Source organism: Mercenaria mercenaria, chromosome 5 (genome assembly GCF_021730395.1).
Source record: "Mercenaria mercenaria strain notata chromosome 5, MADL_Memer_1, whole genome shotgun sequence".
Classification (NCBI taxonomy): domain Eukaryota; kingdom Metazoa; phylum Mollusca; class Bivalvia; order Venerida; family Veneridae; genus Mercenaria; species Mercenaria mercenaria.
Window position 1 is genome coordinate 34,611,999 of NC_069365.1, and position 25,219 is coordinate 34,637,217.

Consider the following 25,219-nt stretch of genomic DNA (forward strand, 5'->3'; position numbering starts at 1 on the left):
TCAGACAAAAAACTGTGTAATTTAAAATTACGACTTTTAATCGGCTCCAGACTAACCATGATGAAAATATATGTTGAAATCTTACTTCTTATCAGAAAAATAGCTCACAACTATTTGAATAATTGGGGAAAAAGACCATTTTTGCTAATCGCACTATTCCTTATCCCGTGTTTTCAGGAGGATTTTCTATCGATTCAAATCCCATGACCAGCATTTTAGACAAATTACAGCACTGTTTCCAAAGTTAAAGGTACTGATAAATAGAAAAAACAGTGGAGCAGGTTGATAGCCATGTGTCATGGTCTAGAAATCTTTGAAAAAGATAAAAAGTAAGAAAAACTCACATTTTGAGTTTTGGCCGCCATTTTGTTTTGGTGGTAAGGAGTAGATCGAATACCCCCCTTGTAAAAGTGTGTCCGATAACACGCATACCCCAGTTATGTAGCAGACTTTATCATCTTTCTGCGACTTTACGTTGAGGCTACGAACAAATTTTGCTTCTTTATTTTTCTCCGAGTCCAAGATAGTCAAAGATCCAAGATTCCCGGCATCAGCTAGCATATCTCCTAAAATATTTGTAGATTGAAATGCATATTTCACGAACTTACTGCCATCGGTCACTGTTTTCAAATCCTTTTCGATAAGTACAATTCCTTTTTCAGCTTTCTTCACCGCCATAAATAGTATGCATTTTTCATTACAGTTACGCTTCTGGTTCATATCAGACTCGAGTTTTTGCAGATTCTCATGTAACATGTAATATTCTGTCGAGAATGGCTTGATATCAGTTTCATCTTTGAGTTTGATTTCTTCTACTGAACTGTCAAATGCTGTCTCCAACTGATCGATCTTTTTCTTTAAATCACCAAAGTGCTCTTTGATTGCAGTTTTTGTAGCGGTACTGGGGTTTTCAATTGCTTTATTTGTAGTTATTATTTTGTCTTTTGCCTTTGTCGTCTCCATTTTTAGTTTTTTGAATTCTGACAAACTGTGTAAAATTTTCTTGCTTTTCTAATCCATTCACTATCTGTGGCAGATGCATTATTCCTTTGCAACTTTTGTGACTGTGTTCAACACATTTTAAACAAAGAAACTCATCACAATTACGACAACTAAACTTTATTATATCATCTACATGATGTGGACATTTCTCCAAGCAAAAGTCTTGTGGCATACTTTCCTGGTTTAGTGAAACATGGCCTGGTATTAGTTTTCTGTGATATTTTAGTCATGTTTTACACAGATATTCTACACAATCAACGCAGAAACCTATTGCAATAGCGTTGTCACCATCTTTCTGGCAAGACTCACATAACATTTCATGAAGCTCGTCTGATGCATTCGCATTTGAATCATCTTCTCTTTGAGAATGTTTGGAAGAAGCCATCTTCGGATTAATCACAGAGCTGATGCAGGAACTGAAATAAATCATTGAATAAGATGTAACTGTTTTTGTTATGCAACTTTGCTCATAAATTTTTTCCACTAACGTAAAAGTAACGTGTGACAAGTAACTTATATAAAGCATCAAAGCAAGACCAAAAGCAAGTACTTGAAGACAGCTGACAGATTATAGACAATTGTCTGCCTGTAGGTTCGAGCCTCACTCTGGGCGTTGAATTCTTCATGTGAGGAAGCCATCCTGCTGGCTTACGGAAGGTCGGTGGTTCTACCCAGGTGCCCGCTCGTGATGAAATAATGCACGGAGGGGCGCCAGTGGTCTTCTTCCACCATGAAAGCTAGAAAGTCGCCATATGACCTATCATGTGTCGGTGCGACGTTAAATCCAAAAAAAAAATATATATATATCTGTCTGGTAGGTTTTCCCAACCAACCATAAATGAAATGGGGCCATAAAGGGACTCGCAATAACAGTAATACGTCAAGCTTATAAGGTCAACATTTACTCATAAGGTGAGTTTTGTCTCATAACGTGAGTTTATGCGTCTTTAAACTGATATTTTACTCTTTGTCATCTAATAAATGACAAAAGTAGCAGGCTAAAATTGTCATGCAATGCAGTTCTAAGAAAGCGCAATTGCTGTGCTATTTTCCGAAAATCACTATATCTAAATATGTATTTTTTTGACGTTTTTGCAGAATTTACCGTTTGTCTACCCTCTACCCACAAAAGTGTTGAGTTGCGAAGTTAATAGATTGCTTATATAACAAAAGTGGATGATTATAGATCGCCACAGACTGCAATGGTTGTAAGCATCATCGTACCATGCATTTACATTCAGGAGTCTATGACAAAAAGTATAAAGTGATAGGAAAACGATAAAAAGTCTAATATCAGGAAATATCAGGGGCGAGTGGACCGAATTAACAGTACATACATAGTACTTCCTCGCGTGTAACATTAAGACTGCACATTCAGCCGTTTGTTATCGGTTTAAGGACACTACATTAAAAGAGACTGGCCAAAATTGCCTACATATTGAAACCTGCCTCGTTTTAAGCCCTTCAGAGGCTGCATATCAGGTGTCTCACAATCGTTTCCCTGATTCGCACATCTGATTCGATTAAATATATTAAACAAGAGCGCCGCCAAGCGGGGCAATATACGCCCGAAGGGTTACATCAGAGGATGGGAGCAAAATTTAAAGAACTTGACTGTTGAAGCCCAAAGGACAGGAACAACAAAAAGAAGAAATTCCAAAAAAGAAATTCTAAGTCCACAAAAAAATTTAACCAGGTAAAATTATGTCAATATACATCTAAAAATTGGATGTACCATCCATGTTGTACAACAGAAAAGTGGTCTTGGTTTTTTCCTACTGCCAATAATCAAAAAGTTTCAAAATAAGCTATTTATAGTAACATAAAAAGGGAAGTAATTCAAAAAAATATTGTAAGAGAACAAAACGGGATCTGCCAAATAAAAAACAAAAGCACTGCAATGCATAGCAATATACACAAAGCAAAGTCATATATGCCGTTTGACCCCTAAGTGTGACGTTGACCTTAAAGCGAGTCATCCAAAACATGCGCTCTGCATGTCACCTCAGTGTGGTGCAAAGTTCCTTTGAAATCCTTCAAGCAGTTCAAGAGTTACAGAGCGGACACAGCAAAGTCATATATGACCTTTCACTCCTAAGTGTGACCTTGACCTTGAAGCTAGTCATCCGAAACAAGCGCTGTGCACGTCGTCTCAGTGTGGTGAACATTTGTTCCAAGTTTCTTTGAAATCCTTCACGCAGTTCAAGAGTTACAGAGCGGACACGAAACACTCATATGACCTTTGACCCCTAAGTGTGACCTTGACCTTCAAATGAGACATCCAAAACACGTCGTCTCGGTGTGGTGAACATTTCTGTCAAGTTCCTTTAAAATGCTTCAAGTGGTTCAAGAGCTACAGAGCGGACACGAAATTGCTAACGGACGAATGTACGGACGGACGGACGGATAGACACCTGGACCATAACATAAAACGTCCCTTTGGGCGTATCAAAAGTTAACGTCTTATGAATAGCACTCAACTAATATCAATTTTCCATTGCTGGTCAATATTACAAAGCACAAAATAAATCTTTTTGGGCTTCTTACAGGTTTATTAGCTGTCAAAAATTGACATACGGGCCTTATTTTATCTGTATTGTAAATGCAGGTATTGCATCATCTTTTTTGTAAATTTTTGAGTTATTGAGGTAAATGTTAGATTTCACGCATGAAATACCTCTAAGGTTTTTCTGTATTTCATAACTTAAATATCCATGTAAATTTCATTAAATTCGGTTCAGTAACAAGAAAGTTGATATTTTATAAACTTCAGTAATTCATGTTTTTATCCCCAAAACCACTATAATGGGCCTCAAATTGTCAATTTAAATCCGCGCCAAAGTAGTTAGATTCCCCGGCTATATCGTGAATCCCGTGAAAATGACAAATAGTCATAGTCCACGGCTTAGCCGTGAATCCCATGAAATTTAGTATTTGGCGGGACATTACCCTTTAAATAGACTGGACTAGATATGCCTTGCGCACACCACCTTCCGACATTATAGACGAATCTATGTCTGATTACTTTTCTTGCTAGAAATTTATGCTCGATCGAGGTAAGAAATTTATTTGTTAGATTTTTGTATGATTTTTGCATTACGATTTTTATTTGGTAAATTTTTGTTCAGTCTACAGATTTTTGTAACATTTACTTTTCGGCATGTGATTTTGGCAAGTTTCGGTATGTCAGGATGATTTATTAAATTTTTCAGACTTTTGTAAATTATTTAGAAAGAGGAGTCTAAAACGTTTCGTTTATATAAGATGTTAGATTTATACTGAAATTTGTATCGTGATAATTGTAAAGCACTGTTTCAAAAACTTATGTCAAACATTTTGTTAATTATGGAACGCCATTACTGCATTGTATTGTTATGTATAAATCTATATGGCAAGTCTAGCACCATGTATGTAATATATTATTGTAATTTGTAATTGTGTGCCAGTCTATAGCACATCTAATTAATGTCCGTTTTAGTGTATGGCATTAGATATTATATGGATGCCAACTATCATATAACGTTTGATTTACATTGAATTTTGTTAATTTGTAGTTGTAAATAATAGCTGCAGTTTATCATTTCCGTATCTATAATGTTTCATCATAAACTTTTCATATCTTTTTCATACTTTGACTTTAGTCTTTTAAGTAAGTAATTTTTGTAATAATGGAAGTAATTAGTGACGTATTTTAATCACGTGACGTCTGAACTTAGTAGCACATATATTTGTATAAGTAGCACGTATTATTTATGGGAGCCTACGGAGGTATGGTGTACCCAAAGGAGCTGTTTTATGCCCTGACTTATTTGTTTTGCTAAGGTGCTTACCGTATGTTATATATTTTAGCTTCTTCCGCCAGACGATTTTACCTAGTGATGTCATAACCCGGAAGTACAATGCCCGAGGTTCACTTGTCTTCACTCGCCTGGATGTGATATTCCCAGCGCAGACCTTTCGTCCCATGGTTGTGCCGTAAACCGCAAAGACGCTGATTTTTGTTATCTTCTGAAGTCAGCTCAGGGATGCAATCACCTACCACCATAGGGAGCCAATACGGAATCAACGTATTCACGGTTTAAAGGGACTGGATTAGAAGATATGTTGTCATATATTGTTTGTGCTACTTAAAGTGCGCAATTAAATTAAAGAACTGTGACACGTCACTTTAGAATGGAATGTAAGATCTTTTGTATCCGGGGATACTGAACTTTGATCTTCTTTTTCTTTCTTATAATCAGTTTTTTTTCCATATCATCTATGCATTGTTAATAATCATCTTGTGTAAATAAATTTGTAAATATTGTAAAGGGTGTTGATTTGTTTTGATGGTTACTGTCGCCGGTACGGCCATTCCTGTCACATTAGCTCGTTAGAACAATGTGATATTCAAACAAAACCTATCACTAATGGTGATGAATACCCCAAAACAGCTGCTTATTGTAAGAGGAACAGTACTGACAAGAAGGCCAAGATGACCCAAGGTCGATCAGCTGAGTAACAGACCATTACAGGGTAAACATGTTTGACCTAGTTATTTCATGGGGACAAATACTCTGACCAATTTTCATTGAACCAAGATTGGACCAAAAAATGTGACCTCTCGAGTGAAAATAAGCATTTTCTTTTATTGGACCTAGTGACCTAGTTTTTGACCCCACATGACCCAGATTCGTACTTGTCCAAGATTTCATAACAAGTGGGCCCTGAAGGCCCTGTATCACTCACCTGAAGAAAGTAGGTCAGTAGGTCACATTCATTGTCACTGAAGTCAGTTTTAAGATTAGTGTGCAAAGCTGTACATGTCGTCCAAATTTCAAGTCTGTATCTTAAAAAACAAAAATGTAGGTCAGTAGGTCAAATTCCACATAACCCAGATTCGAACCTCACCTAAAGATCATCAAGGTTAACATTCTGACCAAGTTTCAAGAAGATAGGGTCATAAATATGGCATCTAGAGTGTTAAGCTTTTCCTCTGATTTGAGAGAGTGACCTGGTTTTTGACCTCACATGACCCAGTTTCAAATCTGGCCTCTAGAGTGTTAACAAGCTTTACATTTAATTTGACCTTGTGACCTAGTTTTTGATCCCACCTGAGCAAGATTTAACCTTGACCTAAAGATCATCAAGGTGAACATTCTGACCAAGTTTTATTTAGATATAGTCGTAAATGTGGCCTCTTGAGTATTAAAAAGCTTTTCCTTTGATTTGACCTGATGACCTAGTTTCTGACTCCACTTGACCTAGATTTGAACCTGACATAAAAGTCATCAAGATTAACATTCTGGCCAAATTTTATAGAGATATAATCATAAATGTGGAAGCTTTACATTTGATTTGACCTGGTGACTTAGTTTTTGACCCCATCTGACTCAGATTCTAACTTGACCTAAAGATCATTACGATTAACATTCTAACCAAGAATCATTAAGATGTGATCATGAATGCGGCCTCTAGAGTGTTAACTAGCTTTTCCTTTGATTTGACCTGGTGACCAAGCTTTTGACCTCTACTGACCCAGACTTGAACTGAGAAAACATCAAGATTAACACTCTCACCAAGTTTCATTATGGTACGATCATAAATGTGGCCTTGAGTGTAACTTTTCCTTTGATTTGGGCTGGTGTTTTGCTTTTTGACCCCACCTGACCCAGATTTGAATTGGACATAAATATCATCAAGATTAATATTCTAATTAAGTTTCATTAAGATATAGCCATAAATGTGGCCTCTAGAGTGTTAACAAGCCTTACCTTTGATTTGACCTGGTGATGTAGTTTCTGACTCCACTTGACCTTAATTTGATCTTGACCTAAAGATCATCAAGATTAATATTCTAACCAAGTTTCATGAAGATACAGTCATAAATGTGGCCTCTAGAGAGTTAACAAGCTTTTCCTTCGATCTGACCTGGAGACCTACTTTTTGACCCCACTTGACCCAGATTCGAAATTTACCTTAAGATGATCAAGGTTAACAGTTTTATGAAAATAATGTCATAAGTGTGACCTCTAGAGTGTTACCACTTTTCCTTTCATTTGACCTTGTGACCTACTTATTAAGCCAAGATGACCCAATATCAAACTTGTCCAAGATTTTATTGAAAGTAACATTAAGATTTGGCCAAAATTGTGATCTCTAGAGTGTAAAAAGTCAAATTGTTAACGACGGATGGATGACGGACGACGACGAACAACGTTAAACTATTCCGGATAACCTTGACCGTTGACCTGCTGACCTTAAAATCAATAGGGGACATGTACTGGTCATGACAAAGATTCCTATCAACTTTCATGAGCCTAGGCCAAGCTTTCTTGAGTTACCATCCGGAAACCATTTAATTGTTCTTGGTCACTGTGATCTTATCCTTTGAGTAACTGTCTTAAAAATCAATAGGGATCATCTGCTGGTCATGATCAACTTTTTTATCAACTTTCATGATCGTAGGCTAAAGTGTTCTTGAGTTATCATCTGGAAACCGTTTAACTCTTCAGGGTCACTGTGACCTTGACCTTTGAGAAACTGACCTCAAAGTCAATAAGGGTCATCTACTGGTCATGAACAATCTCCCTATCAACTTTTATGATCATAGGCCCAAGTGTTCTTGAGTTATCATCTGGAAACCAATTGATCTACGGACCGACCGATATACCGACATCTGCAAAAGGGCGGCATAATTATGGTGTTTACGAGTGAAATATATTTTGATTTTATGCTGAAACGAACAAATTTTCTGCTTGTTTAATGTGCTTTGAATAGTTTTAACAAAATTAATATCCTGTTTGTCTGTGAAAAGTTTCGTGAATGACATCATGATGTCATAATATCGGAACATCAGGATATTTTTGTAGAAAAAAACTGTAAGTAAATCTATTCCGTTTCCTACGGTGTTCCGTAGGGGCCATCGCAGTTTAGCGTTGTCGTCCTATGGGCGAAATCGCGAAAACACGATAGTTTGACACGAAAACGCGATACTTTGACGCGAAAACACGATGCTATAAGGCGAAAACACGAAACAAAAAATATCGCGTTTTCGCGCTGTTAATATCGTGCTTTCGTGTATTCGCCCTCGATCCTCCATCGTCTTTTCTTGATTTCGCCTTCGTGGTAAGTAGGGCGAAAACGCGAAAACACGATATTGATAGCGCGAAAACGTGATATTTTTTGCATCGTGTTTTCGCGATCTTGTATTGTGTTTTTGCGTTTTCGCCCTCTCAAATGCAAAGGCGAAACCGCGAAAACTCAATGTTTTAATATCGTAATTTCGCATTCAGGTTGGTCTTGCGCAAACACTAAGTCTTGCAAGCGTTCCGAGAGACCGTAAATTCGACCCCGATACATTTTAACCCCTTATGGTGTTCCTTGGACATTTCGACCCCTCCTTGGACATTTCAACCCTAATCTATGATAAGCATGGCAGGGTAAAATATGTCTTTTTTTTAAAGCGGTGTACTTATGAATCCCTTTTTCCTCACCCATTCTGTGATATGCATGGAGGTTAAAAGATGTAGCAGTGTAGTTATTAATCCATTTTAGAGTTGATTGATAAAGATACACAATAATCTCTAGCAAGTCACTACGTACCATGATTGTTACTTAGTACATTAGATAGTTGTCAACATATTCCTCAGTTGCTTTACGTTGAAAAAATATGATGTGGTCGCTGGACAGTCGACTGTGGTGGGTGCCACTGGATCTGCGCATGCTAATTTAATAATAGGGTTTATTCACTGGCGCCAGATCAGAAAGAAAATGCCTCTGTACATGTTATACCCTACCCCTGGGTATTCTATAAGAACCATGGTCGTGAACGGGAAAATATACTAACCCATTTCAATCGCGTATTTCATACCTAAAACACGCAGTTCAGTAAATGTGTACTATTTATATTAAACAAGTGGTAATTTATCTTCCATTGTGTACCGATCACATTTCTTCAATACTTCTTATCTTAGAAAAACAACGTGTAGTTTACTGTTTTTCAACGTTACACAAAAAAACTTGCTTGAACTTCCCTGGTGAAGTTCCGTTCTAGATTACAAAACCACTCTGATTGGCTGATGTGAAAATGTATGTCAGTCGTCATTTTACTACACGTGTACGCTAAAATGTTTATATGCAGTATAAATGTGCAAAATGAATTAAATAAACAGAATAAATGTATACCAATGTATGATTTCAAATTCAAAATCATATACAAGATGAATTTCATTCATCATTTCGAGTCTTATCGTAAAACTGTGAATATATTGCATTCTGTTTTTGTATGTTTACATTTCGCTTAACATGTGCACACTGCCGTGACCTCTAGACCGGATGTTCATTAGGGGAGTTCACGCAAGTTTTTTCTGTAACGTTGACTAAAGCATAAAATATATGGAGCATCTCTATAATATGGAATATTGAGACAATGTGACTGGTGCACGATGGAAGATAAATTATCGCTTGTTTAATATCAATAGTACACATTTACTGAACTACGTGTTTTAGGTATGAAATACGCGATTGAAATGGGTTAGTATATTTTCCCGTTCACGACCATGGTTCTTATAGAATACCGAGGGGTAGGGTATAACATGTACAGAGGCATTTTCTTTCTGATCTGGCGCCAGTGGGTTTATTGGACAGAAATAACTAATTTTGTAAGTGTATGTATTTTAGCCTTGTGTCATTTTCTGGGGACAATACATGGTCGCGCTGCAAAACAAACAAGCCAATTTCACTTTTGTATTATTTTTTCTCAGTCATAATTGTTTTCGTGTTTTCTTGTCGCAGAAGTTGGTTAGATTCTGCTTTATGCAACTTATTCAGCGGAATTGGACTTAGTACGAACAGAGTGGAATACACAATATATAAGGAGGCAGACACGAGAAGGAACACCTGGTGAAAAGCCAGACATTTTATATTTGTATCGAGAATTATATAGTTAACGAATTACAATTATAATTATGGTCTTGTCACAATAAATATTGTACTGAGTAAAATGGGAAACAGACGCACATTTTGAGTATTTATTCTGCTCTTGTAATTGTGGTGTAAAAATGTTTACCCGTGTCAACACAGTGCAGCGATAGGTCAAATTAGCCTAACAACTATTACAGGAAAAATAGATTTTTTGTGCAGTTACCCAACAAATGTTGCATACATACAATATGTGGAGCAAGAGAAGTGAATGGACTGGAGAATAAACGTGACTTCATACTTTAACAATTTTGATTTAAAAAAAAAAAATCCAAAACAGATGTCAGTATCTAAATTAACCAAAAGTGGAGTTCGTTGTTCTATAAATACAGCATATCGGATGGGATTCAAACCCGCGAGTGTCAATTGTTTTGGTCTTTTACATTACCAACCGTACTAAAATGACTCACAAGATAAATTTGATTAAAATTCAATTTCTTAAGGGTATGTTATTCTGTACAACCATCTATAACACTTGCAAGGACTGAATCGTCTAAAGGGTCAAATCTGAAACAGCGAGCAACTATTCCGTGTTCGCCCGAAGTTGGTCGCCTTTCGTAAAGATAAATTAATTTCCCCATAGTTCGTAACATATTATATGCTACTTCATATGTCTGCATTGAAACTGAAATACGTAGGTAAAATAAACTGAAATTGCAGTGAATGTCATGTTCGTTCAAATGGAACACAAACATTACATTACGTCAGGTGCTCAGAATTATAAGACAGCGGAGTAAATTTAAATTATGCGACGTGATGGTCATGTGTTGAAAAAGCTATTTAAAGGTGTTGATCTTACTTTAATGCTAGTAATCTTTAATGCTACCCATCTATCTTTTTTTCCGGACAGGAACTTATGACTACAAATTCCAGTTGATAGAGGTGGGGGAGGGGGCGTGGAGGGGCTTGACTTGAGATTTTAACGATGACATTTTATAATTGATATTCTATTAGTATGTTGTTACAATTTTCTAAGTGCAGATGCGGCTAAACATTGCCGTTTTATACACTTCGTGAGTGTTTTTTAACTAAAGCATCGCCTTGGTTCAAACAGTATTTAGATATATTTACTTACAAAAAAAAGAATACATTTAGAGACATTTCCCTGCTTTAAATAAAATACTTGTAAACTGGTACGTAAGTATATCCTTCAGACTGCCTTCTAATTATAAAACAGATTTCATGTAAAACACATTTATAAAGTCATAGCAAGTTCTACCTTATTTGACTGATGAAAAGTTAGACAGCGAGCAGGCATATACACGGATAATATTGAATAACTGTTATCTTAATATTAAAAAAATCAAAACCTATATCACCTTCAAAAAGAAAAGATCAACTCGATCCCGATTTCATCATTCTGTTACATGTTATACATATTATCTTTATCTAAAATGGATTAATAACTGCACTGCTACATCTTTTAACCTCCGCTCTAAAAAAAATGACATCTTTTACCCTGCCATGCTTATCATAGATTGGTGTTGAAATGTCCAAGGAGGGGTCGAAATGTCCAAGGAACACCGTAATTTAGGGTTAAAATGTATCGGGGTCGAATCTACGGTCTCTCGAAATGTCTTGCAAGCGTTTGCGCAATACCAACCGGAAGGATTACGATATTAAAACATCGTATTTTCGCGGTTTCGCTTTTGGAGTTGAGAGGGCGAAAACGCGAAAACACGATATTAACAGCGCGAAAACGCGATATTTTTGTTTCGTGTTTTTGCCTTATAGCATCGTGTTTTTGCGTCGAAGTATTGTGTTTTCGCGTCAATATCTCGTGTTTTCGCGATTTCGCCCATAGGACGACAACGTAAAACTGCGATGACCCCAACGGAACACCGTAGTTTCCTGATAACTTTTACATCATACGGATAGCTCAGTGGTTTGCACACTTACATTCCAATCCTGAGGTCGGGGGTTCGATCCCCGGCAGTTACTCGGGAATTTTCAGAAACGCTTTTCAGTGTTTCCCACCCAACTAGAGGTGTACTGATCAGGAACCCAGGCAATCCTTGCGTGTATCAGTGCTATACACTGGATACGTTAAAGAACCAGTCTGTTTATTCGCAACGAGCTAGGCTAAGTTAGCCGGACAAGCCTGTATCTGATTTCTGATCTCTCTGTCATGGGGGCTTTGTCTCACTCTGTCCCTCTGGTCAGATCGCTCTGTGTCTGTACTAGTAGAGGATTAATTATGCGCCCTGTGTGGCTACATTTGAACTATGTAAAGCGCCTTTGAACGTGAAATTGATCATGAAAAGGACGCTATATAAATCTGGTATTATAATTATAATAATAATAATAATAATAACATTCAAGTGTAGTTCCGTACCAGTGAAAAATAAAAATGATATTTCCATTTGAAACAGTGAAAATGTCAATTTTCATTCACTGATAAATTTCAGCATTTCACTGAAGAGCATAAAATGAAAGGGACTTAATGCAAACGCCTATCATACACAATGATGCCGAACAGTCCTTTCCCTTGAAAGATTAGTTGAAACCAAAAGAGGAAGTTAAATTATTTTGGAAAATCTACGTACTCACTATAGGCAATTAAATTTCAGTTTTACGTAAAGAAAACAGGTCAGTTATTTCCATTTCTTTCATTTTATCAGCTATTTTTTATTTTCATTTAGTGTCTGGCATTCATTTTTATAGTCCAGTCCTTTCTTCAGTTAACAAACTTGCTTTTTATTAAATAAGAGGGTCATGGTAGATTGCTCTCCTGACTTTCACAACACAAACAGAAAATGTTGGTAGAGTCATCCAAGAAAAATTTCTTTCAATAACTTTGACCAACAAATTCAGATGAGGTGTTTTCCATATTAAGAAATTTATGCAGTGCAGGATATTCAAAAGCAAATGTTTGTTTTGAGACAAGGAGAAGGGAAAAAAACATGTTTCAACTGTTTACTATTGAACTGATTTTTTAGACATACCATATCTCTAAAACATTTATCAGACAGTATTTTTCTGTGAAAACAAAAAGAATAGACTTGTGTCACACTGTACCCTTTTTAAGCAATTTGTAATTGTACCAAGTGTAATTTTCAGTAAATATGCTATAGTCATTTTAAGCTATTACATGTAATTTCATATTTTATAATAATTTCTAGCAAAATGAAACAGAAAATGATACAAATGAAGCATCATGTGATGGTCCATGCTCAAAATTATATTTCAGGATGTTTCATACACCAGATTACTATCACAATATATCCATGAGACTTTCTGAGGTCCTGGACGATATTGGTGTAAATGAAAATATGGTGATGAAGAGGAGGAGGACATATTTACTGAAAGAAACCGTGGACAATATCATAAACAGAGCAACTAAAGAACAAAGAACTGATTATATGTTAGGCAGTCGATCAGAAGGTACCACAACAGCAGGACTGGAATCAGATGCTGACAACCTTCTCTGTGCAGATGATGTATTTGTTATACAGGACTGGTCTGAATGGTCTCCTGGTAAAGTTAAGTTCCTGATGATGATTCAGAATGAAACAACACCACCTGGGTATTGTCTTCTACAGGAGCTTAGACAGGATGCTCGGCTTCCTGATACACATGAAACGGGCAATAACTTTGTAATGGATACACATGGACGGATATTGTGCAAGAATACAATAATAGATGATGCCTTGCTAGAAGGATGCCGGCGACAAGGACCATCAGTTGCAATAGCAGAACACCTAGGTACTTTTGCTAGTGACATTGTAGTAGCATTTCCTTGTAAATCATGGCCCCAGTCATCTAGAGCTTGCCTGGACAGGCAAGAAACAAATTCATGGCCAACAGCAGAAATGAAGAGATATGAAAAAACTACACTATGTTATGTTGTTGGTGTTGGAAGCAAAGTCAGTGAAAATGCAGACTTTGAATGGAGAATTTCTACCTCATTAGCTGAACGGTGCCTAATGTTCAATTTAAATATTACCCAAATAAGAATTTACATCTTAATGAAAATGATTCTTAAAACATACATTAATGTTGAAAGTCTTAAGAGTGAAAGTTACATTTCAAGTTTCATGTGTAAAACTGTTTTGTTTTACTGTATAGCAAGTAAACCTTCAAAAATATGGAAGGAATGTAACATTTTAAACTGTTTAAATGTCTGTATACAAACACTGAACAGATGTATATTAGGAGGAAATTGTCCACATTTCTTTGATCGTGAAAATAATTCAATGGCAGGAAAAATTTCTACTGTAGTCAAACAGCAGTTACTTAAAAGAATGTCAAATTTGATACCATGTGATGAAACTTCACTTTTTGGAATTCAGATTGATGACCTCGGTGAAAGACTTCAGATTAAGCTAAGTATGATGAACGAAGTACAACATGACATACTACAGCCAGAGGAGTACACTATGTACTTAACAGCTGGTTTATTACAAGACACAATTTGGAATATTTCAAATTCCCATAATGAGCTTTTTCATAGTATAAAAGATATAAGTTTAGAAATGAAATTGATAATTCTGTTTAACATAGTGCTACATTTGACAAGATACTACAGAGATGGTGACATGTTAGAAAAGACAGCATGTAGACTTCAAGCATCTGTATATTGTACCTCAATAGGATCTCTGAAAGCCTCTCAGAACATTCAAATTAACAGAACAGTTTCTCGTCAAGCATTTGACTGGCTTGAAGCAGGACTGGACACAGATGTTGCTTCAAGCAGACTAAAGTTAGCATCTATAATGTATTGTATTGGAGATATGAAAAGAGCTGCTTAGCACACAAAGAAACAGCACTAAATTTACTAGGACAGTGCATGGAACAAGAGAACAGACCTGTTGATGCTCTACGATGTTACATGTTATCTTTACGCTTCAGAGAAAGAAACAATGCTGCTGGATTGCATATATGCATGTGTTTGGCCAATATAGTTTCATTAATACACAGTAATCTTGTGCAAATTTGATATATGATTGATCAAATTTCAAACAAATGACAGTAATTATTATTATTTTATTCTGATTTTCTATGGCCAAAATTCTTGGGGTGTATTTTAGTAAAACAACTGTGTCACCTACTTTGTGAAAAAGTGATTTGCAACAGGTATATAAAATAGCACAAATACAATATATACATATTTGGTTTGAAAAAATCTTTTCAAATAATTTGGAAATTTATGTTTTTAGAGTTTTTAAAACCCTTCTTAAACATTAATTACATGTTATTTCAAACTTGACAATAAAATTTAAATGTTCTTACCTTATTTTTTGACAAAAACTGCCTGTTTCATGAACAGTGCTCAACTAATATCAATTTTCCAATGCTGGTCAATATTACACAGCATCAATTATTGTTTATTGGACTTCTTTTTAATAAAATGTTTATTAGCTCGTTCGAACAATGTGATATTCAAACAAAACCTATCACTATGGTGATGAATACCCCGAAACACTGCTTATTTTCAGAGGAACAGTATTGACAAGATGGCCCTAGGTAACTCGAGTAACACACCATAACAGTGTAAACATGTTTGATTTAGTTATCTCTTGGAGACAAATATTCTGACTATATTTCATTAAGATTGGACCAAAAATGTGGCCACTAGAGTGTAAATAAGCATTTTCTTTTACTGGACCTAGCGACCTAGTTTTTGACCCCACATTACCCAGATTCGTACTTGTCCAAGATTTCATAAAAACAAACATTCTGATAAAGTTTCGGGAAGATTGGAGCAAAAAAGTGGTCTCTGGAGTGTAAAAAAGTTTTTCCTTTTATTTGACCTAGTGATCTTGTTTTTGACCCCACATACCTAGATTTGAAATTATACAAGACTTTATGATAAACATTCTGACCAAGTTTTACGAAGATAGACAAAAATGGGTCCCTAGATTGTAAACTATCTTATTCTTTGATCTGACTTGGTTACCTTGTTTTTTGACCCCACATGACCCAGATGAAAATCCATCTAAGATTTTATGCAGACAAACATTCTAACAAAGTTTCATGCACATCAAATGAAAAAAAGATCATCAAGATAAACCTTTTGACCAAGTTTCATGAAAATAGGGACATAAACATGGCCTCTGTGGTGTTATCAAGCTTTTTCTTTGATTTGACCGGATGACCTAGTTGTTGGCCCCATATGACCCAGATTCACACTTGACCTAGAGGTCATCAAGACAAACATTCTGACAAAGTTTCGTTAAGACTAAATCACAACTGTGGCCTCAAGAGTGTTCGCAAGCTTTTTCTTTGATTTGACTGGGTGATCTAGTTTTCGACCAAACATGACCCGGATTCCAACCTGACCTTAAAGTCATCAAGAAAAATATTCTGACCAATTCTCATGAGTAAAACTTAACAAGATTTTCCTTTGATCTGGTCTAGTGACCTAGTTTTTGACCACATATGACCCAGTTTCGAACCTGATCTAGAGATCAGCAAGACAAACATTCTGACCAAGTTACATAAAGATTAAGTCAAAACTGTGGCCTCTAGTGTTCACAAGCTTTTCCTTTGATCTGGCCTACTGACCAAAATTTTGACACCACATGACCAAGTTTCGAACTTAATCTAGAGATCATCAAGACAAACATTCTGACCAAGTTTCATTAATATTGAGCCACAACTGTGTCCTCTATAATGTTCACAAGGCAAATGCTGACGGACGACGCATGCCCATATATGCCGGACAATGACTGGTTAAAATAGCTCGACTTAAGCACTTTGTGCTCAGGTGAGCTAAAAATGGTCATATTCTATTATACATATATTCTTATTATAACTATGACCATATTTTTCTATAAGTTACCCAATGACCTTTTTGTCACCAAAATTGGATCTCACTGAGATTTGAACTGACACCCTTCCATTCCACAGCACACAAGTCTATTTTTTATTAGCTCACCTGTCACGTAGTGATAGGGTGAGCTTTTGTGATCACCCTTCGTCCGCCGTCCGTCCGTCCGTCGTCCGCAATTTTCTTGTGAACACGGTAGAGACCACATTTTGTTTTTGATTTTTATCAAACTTGCACAAAACTTGTATGGGCACAATATCTTGGTTCCTTTTGAAAACTGGCTTACTTAAACTTAAAGGGCCAAAATTTGCCATTTTTGGATTGTGAACAAAATAGAGACCACATTTTGCGATCATCTTTAATAAAACATGCACACAACTTGTATTGGCATAATATCTTGGTTCCTTTTAAAAACTGGCCAGATCCGATCATGGGTTCCAGAGTTATGGCCCCTTAAAAGGCCAAAATTTGCTATTTTTGGCTTGTGAACACGATAGAGACCACATTTTGCAATCATCTTTAATAAAACTTTCACACAACTTGTATTGACATAATATCTCCGTTGGTTTTGACCACTGGCCAGATCCAATCATGGGTTGCTGAGTTATGGCCCCTTGAAGAGCAGAAATGTGCTACTTTTGGATTGTGAACACGATAGAGACCACATTTTGCAATCATCTTTAATAAAACTTGCACACAACTTGTATTGACATAATATCTCGGTTCGTTTTGAACACTGTCCAGATCTCATCATTGGTTGCAGAGTTATAAAAAAAAGGGTAAAGTTTCTTGTTTAACGTGGGTAGTCGACGAAAGTCCCCACCTGGAATGAATGGAACAACTTATTTCCAGCCAAGCCCACGGCAGGTGTCATATTTACCTCCCCAGCATCCAGTCTAGGCCGATACTGCTGGAAACAGTACCAATTTAAGCATATCACCCAGCACTGAACACTAGTTGGGATATCAGGCGCGACCGGGAATCGAACCCGGACGGCTGGCGTTGTAGTCCAACCTGCTAACCACTGCGCCACTGACTCCTCTTAAAGGGACAAAATGTGATATTTTGGCTTGTGAACACAATAGAGACAACATTTTGCAATCGACTGTAATCAAACTTGCACACAACTTGTATTTGCATAATATCTCGGTTCCTTTCGAAAGTTGGCTAGATCCCTTTATGTGTTCAAGAATTATGCTATTTTGGCTTTTGTAGCCATATAGAGACTTCATTTACACTTTGATTTGATACAAACTTGCAAAATGTCTTCAACAACAATAAATCTTGGATTCCATGATGAATCTGTCAGATCCAATCATAGGTTCTTGAGTTACGGCCCCTGCTTGACCTCTGAAAGAGCCAATATTTGGTAATTTGTACCTTGTGAACACGATAGAAGTGACATAAATTTTTATATTTGATTTTAACCACAATTAAACACAACTTAAGTCACAATAAGATATCAATTCTTTTAGATTCCATAATGGGTTCTCGAGTTACTGCCCCTGAAAACGGCAACATTTTCTATCTTGGCCCTTTCATTTATGCTTTGATTTGATACAAACTCGCACAGAATCATTATCATGATGATCTATAGACCTGTATTGAAACTGGGTCATGTCAGATCAAAAACTAGTTCATCAGGTCAAATCATAGGAAAAACTTGTTAACAACCTAGAGGCCACATTTATCAACCTATCTTCATGAAACTTAGTCAGAATATTCTAAGCCAAGTTTGAAACTGGGTCATATTGGGTCAGAAACTAGGTCATAAGGTCATACCAAAGGAAAAGCTTGTTAACATTCTTCAGGCCATATTTTATGACCCTATCTTCATGAAACTTGGTCAGAATGTTTATTTTGATGATTCCTAGGCCAAATTTGAAACTGATCAATTGGTCAAATCAAATGAAAAGCTTGTTAACACTGTTGTTCATTTGATGTGCATGAAACTTGGTCAGAATGTTTGTCTGCATGAAATATTGTATGATTTTGTATCTGGGTCATTCAGGGTCAAAAACTTGGTCACCAGGTCAAATCAAAGAATAAATTCGTTTACACTCTGATGGCGGGGGCACATTTTTATTCTATCTTCATAAAATTTGGTCAGAATGTTTGTTATCATGAAGTCTTGGATGCTTTCAAATCTGGGTCACATAGGGTCAAAAACTAGGTCACTAGGTCAAATCACAAGAGTGCCAGAATGTCACAATATACGCCCGTCACAGCAAATTTCTTTACACTAGCTCCTGTATTTGCAAATGGAATTTTAATTCTTTGGTTGTTGAGTAATTATTGTAATTCTTTTGTTTTTCTAAATCCACATAAAAACTCCTTACCAGGTAGGTTACCTTAAAATACACCTAAAATTTGAAAGTAACATCTATGTTGTACCACAGAAAAGTGGTTTGGTTTTTCCCTACGGTCAATTATAAAAAAAGTTACAATATAAGTTATTTAAAGTAACAACTAAGGGAAGTTCATCTTTAAAAAAAAATGTAAGTCTACACAACAAAAATCCTTACCAGGTAGAGATAGGTCAAAATACACCTCAGAATTGGATGTAACATGCATGTTGTACTACAGAAAAGTGGTCTCGATTTTTCCCTACGACTAGTAATGAAAAAGTTACAATATAAGCTATTTATAGTAACAAAAAAAGAAAGTAATTCTAAAGAAGGGACTTGGGCATGACACTTTGTCTCATGATGGTGTACAAATGTGCCAAGTTACATCAAAATCCCTCCATGCATGAAGAAGAAATGCTTCGGACAAATTCATTATTGTATCTGACCTTTGGCCTCTAAGTGTGACCTTGACCTTAGACCTATGGACCTGGTTTTTGCACATGACACTCCGTCTCGTGATGGTGAACATTTGTGCCAAGTTATATTAAAATCTCTCCATGCATGAAGACGAAATACTCCGGACAAAGTTTTCATTCTTGTATCCTTTGACCTCTAAGTGTGACCTTGACATTACACTTAAGGACCTGGTTCTTGCGCACGACACTCCGTCTTATGATGGTGATGATTATGCCAAGTTACATCAAAATCCCTCCATGCATGAAGAAGATGTGCTCCGGACAAAGTCATTCTTGAATTTGACCTTTGATCTCTAAGTGTGACCTTGACCTTAGACCTAGGAAACTGGTTCTTGCGCTTGACACTCCGTCTCATGATGGTGAACAATTGTGCCAAGTTTTATCAAAACCCATTCATGCATGAAGAAGATATGCTCCGGACAATGTCATTCTTGAATTCGACCTTTGGCCTCTAAGTGTGACCTTGACCTTAGACTTAGGGACCTGGTTCTTGCGCATGACACTTCGTCTCATAATGGTGAACAACTGTGCCAAGTTTTATTAAAATCCCTCCATGCAAGAAGAAGATATGCTCCGGACAAAGTCTGTGGATGCCGCCTGCCCGCCCAGGGGCGTTCCCATAATACGTCCCGTTTTTCAAACGGGCGTATAAAAATGGAAGTTTCTCTTAGGTTTGTGTGCTTTTGTTACACTGACATCCATGCAGTCCCTATGACGACTTCCTAACTTAAGAAGGCAGAGGAAGACCCAAAATGTCTTTCAAAACATAATGCCAGGCGCGGGCACCTGGGTAGAACTACAGACCTTTCCATAAGCGAACTGCGGATGGCTCCCTCACATTAAATAGTTTTACATTTCATGATAGGTTTCCAACTTGAAGCAGTGAGGGGCAAGTGATTCAAAGTCAGCGAACTAAACCATTGCGGAGGCCCAAACTACAATAAGTTTTCAAGTTTTACAAACAGCGTCAGCTTCTACTGCAAGTTACATGACAGGTCAGTGTCAGAAGCTTTTGTCCCAGTTCCATATATTTATTAAGCTCTTTTTTATGTTTTTATGGACCAATGTAATACTGCTGTTACTTTTAATTTGTTAACTTGACAGTAACGATGTATATTGATTAAAATATGTATAGTAAGTTCGTGTATCAAAAATCATCAATCATGTTCATATAAGCAAACATAACTCGCAGCGTGATAGGTCAAAAGCATTGACTGTCACCTTAATTTAACTAAAGTGAACAAAAGTCGTAAGGTCTCCTGCTCATTTTGTTCATGTAGTAGCCACCATCTTGAGGTTTATTCAAAATGCTAACAAGGTCAATCTATCTGGAACAAATCGTCAGGTCAGAAAAGTGTTACCATCGAATTAAATATTTCATTTCAATTATAACTCGTGTTTTGTAAAGGAAAAGAAAAAATATATCAATAAAGTCCAAAAAAGTTAGAGTTACGTGTTGAAATTTAAAAACAAAGGAGCATAAATAATGCATCAATAGCTTCGATGGTGGTGTTTAAAATGTAATACTGTGGATGATTTATTCTCTGAAATCAGCACCTTCATCTTGTAAATATATATCTATATTTGCATGGATAAATGATGATGTATAGCCACAAAAGAGGAAATAAAGGCAAATCAAACAGAACATTATACGTTTTGTACCAGTTAAATTCCTATAGGCCATTCCTGATTCTTCAAGTATACGGACCGCCTCGGTAGAGCGCCCGCTTCGAGTGCAGGAGGTCGTGGGTTTGATCCCTGTCGGCGTCATACCAAAGACGTAAAAATGGTACTTTAGTCTTTAGTAGCTTCCTCGCTTGGCGCTCAGCATTAAAGAGATAGTGCTAGGACTGGCCAGCCCGGTGTTAGTATAATGCGACTGGGTTGGGTATCATGTCACATGCCTACAGCGTGATAGTCTAGTGAGGCAAACTATAAAGCTGGGAATAGTACTTACTGCTACAAGCAGACACCGTCGTTTATATGACTGAAAAAAATGTTGAAAAAGACGCTAAACCCGAACACACACACTCTTTTTCGTACACTTGTTGCTAACATGTATAACCTCACCAGTCATTTGAAATATTTCTCTTAAATTGATATCATTTAAACATTACTCTCCATAAATCAACACTTGATATTACATTGATTGTACAGCTAATACAGATATTTTAGTAACCCGCCCGCTTAGCTCAATAGGGAGAGCGCCGATCTACGGATCGCGGGGCCGTGAGTATGTTCTCCGTGACGATTTGATAAAAGACATTGTGTCTGAAATCATTCGTCCTCCACCTCTGATTCATGTGGGGACTCGGCGATATATGACCATTTTGTGTCGATTAGCTTTGACCTGAATGCGATATTGAAATGACCCTTAGTATACGACAGTCCCCAGATATTACTGACCCATGTATAAAGATTAGCATTGCTGTGAAACTTTAACAAAGTTTGCCATCAGAGGTAACTATGATAAATACAGTTGAACCTACCTTATCAGCCACCTGCATTTAGCAGTCAATTGCCCTAAGCAGTCGGTCACTTAACTTCCCAAACTTGACTTTTTGTTCTAATTTTAATTTGTCTGAGTTAGGATTGTGTCGCTGCCTCGGCTGGCTGCTAGATTCAGGTTTGATTGTACTTCAATAAGCACAGCAACTGTTTTTGTTGATGATTTTGTTAATCTTAGTAGTAGAATAATTAAAGGAATTAAGACACAAAGTTTAAAAGAATTTAAGGGGGTACATGGAAACAGCAAGGGTGTACAGTTGAACAGTGTATTTGTGGATGCATTCATTTGACCTTTGATCTCATTAAGTGTTTTTGAGAAACTGTAGAAGGCAACAGCCCCTTTTAAATTGCACGTTTGGTCCTCATGATCACTTTTATACTAATATCTGAGCATAAACAGAGAATGCCACCAGAAGTAACAATTGCTTTAATAAATTGGCAGATCTACATTGTTCCTAGCCGCCTACACCGCAATAAGTTGATTTATTTGTAAAATTTTATGTTTATTTGTACACGATATTGTTTACATAAATAGGCAAAAGAACACCCAATTGTAAATGTTATTATGTGAAACGGATTTAGCCGTGCATAAAAAAAATGAGAAAAGAGCCTGAACTAAATCTGCCAGCCCGAGCTCCTCTAATATTCTAATGGTCGCCCCTTAATGATTGCTGGACAAAAAGTCTGCCAACAAAGAGCTTAATTTTGTATTTTTCTTCCCAACTACAGACATAATAATGGTAATTTAACTGTCACCTCCGTCGTCCATCCGTACGTCCGTGCTTTACAACTGTGCTCTCAGCTCATATTACAGTTCTCATTTAATCCAAGTAAAACTTGATCAAAACCAAGTCGACATGCACATATTGTCGGGAGTTTTGTGCTAGACTTTTTATTACATATGTTATTAATTTGGCTTTGTGTATAAACTGGCTGTATTATTCTTTAATTATACTACTACTGATAATACGTTCTATCCAGTATTTTGAGAAAACCCCTCGAAATTGATGTTCAATACACCATGACAAGCTTTATCTTTGTAACATTAGTCTAGTTTTATTGTAACGTGGTGATAACGAAATCCGATACTTAAAGGTGGTTGTTCAAGGTTGAACAAATGATCTTTCAAAATATTTATACTTATTTCTGTTCAATGAGTGCTTTATACATATCAGATTTTCACTGGAGGTGTTTTAAAATTTGATTTTCCTATTTTCCTAATTTTCCTGGATGCCTAGCCGAGATAAGAGCTATTTCAGGATATGTATGAAATTAATAAACATACTGTGCCTAAGGAATGACATGAATATAAGAACTGTTATATTAATATATATCAAAGATTTATATTGACAATTACATAATAAGCCAAACTTCTTTAGAAATGCAAGTTTGTAAAACCTAGCATTATCTCCCTTTGCTTAACTTGGTTGCAGAATCCGGATACTTGTAGATTGGAAAGAAATTTTAATTCTGAAGTTAGACACCGTCTTTAAAATTGCTCTTTCGTTCAGTTTGTTTAAACATTCCTACATCTATCACTAATGCAAACGCTAGAAATTCTACTGAAATCACATTCTAAATATCTTCATATTAAAGTGGAGTAATTATAAATTTCATAAATTATAATAAAATATTATACATTTCTGATAGGGATCTGACTGTGTAATGGCTTATTCTGTTCATTACATCAATCTCCAACAGATTATACTAAATATGAAAAATGTCATAAAATATGGTTTAAACGTGACTGGACACCTTTAAGGTTGGAGTAAAATGTGTTTTCATACCTCCCCTTAGGTGGTTTAATTTTCAAAAACCATTATTATTCATAAAGATGTAATTGAGTATTATAAAATAAATAGCAACAAACTGAATAAACTCACGTGTATCAAATCCATGTTGTATTTTTGTATATAGTAAACATATGTATAGGCAGACGTATCTAGTAACTCATGCAACGGGGGTTAACTTATGTGTGACCGGCTAGGACGCATTCGTTCGGGGCATTATGGGAAAGCGCTATTTTCAACATTGAGTCGCAGTATGTTAAATATTCAACATCGTTGTGTGCATTGTACGTCAGATGAATTCTGGTGATTCTAGTTTCATTTGAAATGTAAAAATTTAAGTGAAATGTACTGGTGCAAATCGATGCATATATGAAAATCGAAATCGTTCAGCTTGTTTAAGCAAAAAAAGGATGTATGTTTTTTCTTAAAAAAAATACTGTACACAAAACGAATGTAAGAAAGTTTTGAATACTCACATGTTTCAGTAAAACAATAAGTTATCCAAAATGATTGTAATGATGACACAGTCATAACATTTTTATTCTAAAAGTAAAATTTATTTTGGCAGGAGTAAGTCTCAAAATACTAGCTCACTCTAGCCAGAAAAGGTAATCATCATCATCAGCCTCACTCATCATGAAGGATAAAACAGTACATACACAGCAGTATGTGGAACTTTACAGCTAAAAGACTCTATATACAACAGCGGTAAAAAGGGATAAAAACCCAGACTTCTTCGTCTACTGGCATGTTGTGTGGGTACCCAACTCTGTCTGGAAACGTACCTGAGTCGGCTGGACCACGACATTTGGTTTGAGGCGATATCATCAATTAAGTTATAGGATCCAGAAAATTTCAATCGAGAACCTGCACAATTATGTTTTCGTTTCCATCAAATTGATTAATATTACTTAAGCCCGAAGAAGAAAATCTTTAAGTTATTAGATCTATGAATAAATATGTAGACTAGCCTGAGATTATTTAAGGTTTTAACATAAAAATACAACATTACAATGTTGTACAGTATTCCACTGTCCAAGCAGCACAGAATTAATTTGCTAATATATAAACAAGTTTCAAAATGCACGTAATAGGAAAATTATTTTCTATGCTAATTTGAATATACAGTCGATTCACAGGAGTTGATATGATATCAGAATAGTAGCCTTATAATTAACTATTTATTGTTGGTTATTCCATTTTACAAGTCTGTATGACAAAGATTTCCTAGCTTGCTCAGCCCAGACATGGTGTCACAAACTGACATAAGAGCCTCAATGTATCTGTAGTTTAAATACAGGTATTGCATCATCTTTTTGTAAATTTTTGAGTTATTGAGGTAAATGTCAGGTTTGTCGCATA

The 25,219-nt window shown here is 36.3% G+C and overlaps 2 protein-coding genes across 3 annotated transcripts; one reads left to right on the plus strand and one right to left on the minus strand.

The window, feature by feature from the left end:
- Positions 1 to 270: 270 nt before the first annotated feature.
- Positions 271 to 24,064, minus strand: LOC123556809 (uncharacterized). Of its 2 annotated transcripts, none has more exons than XM_045347792.2 (2): positions 23,951 to 24,064; positions 271 to 1,418 (listed from the first exon to the last, which is right to left on the minus strand). In XM_045347792.2, exon 2 carries the CDS (start codon positions 961 to 963, stop codon positions 304 to 306), a length of 660 nt encoding a protein of 219 aa, XP_045203727.2. In that variant the 5' UTR covers positions 964 to 1,418; positions 23,951 to 24,064; the 3' UTR covers positions 271 to 303. The 2 variants fall into 2 exon arrangements, with proteins under 2 accessions (XP_045203727.2, XP_045203729.2); XM_045347794.2 differs by lacking the exon at positions 23,951 to 24,064 and adding an exon at positions 4,833 to 5,185.
- On the plus strand, positions 12,464 to 14,714 carry LOC123556808 (uncharacterized). Its single transcript, XM_045347791.2, has 2 exons — positions 12,464 to 12,552; positions 13,154 to 14,714. Exon 2 carries the CDS (start codon positions 13,155 to 13,157, stop codon positions 14,712 to 14,714), a length of 1,560 nt encoding a protein of 519 aa, XP_045203726.2. The 5' UTR covers positions 12,464 to 12,552; position 13,154.
- Positions 24,065 to 25,219: the final 1,155 nt, after the last annotated feature.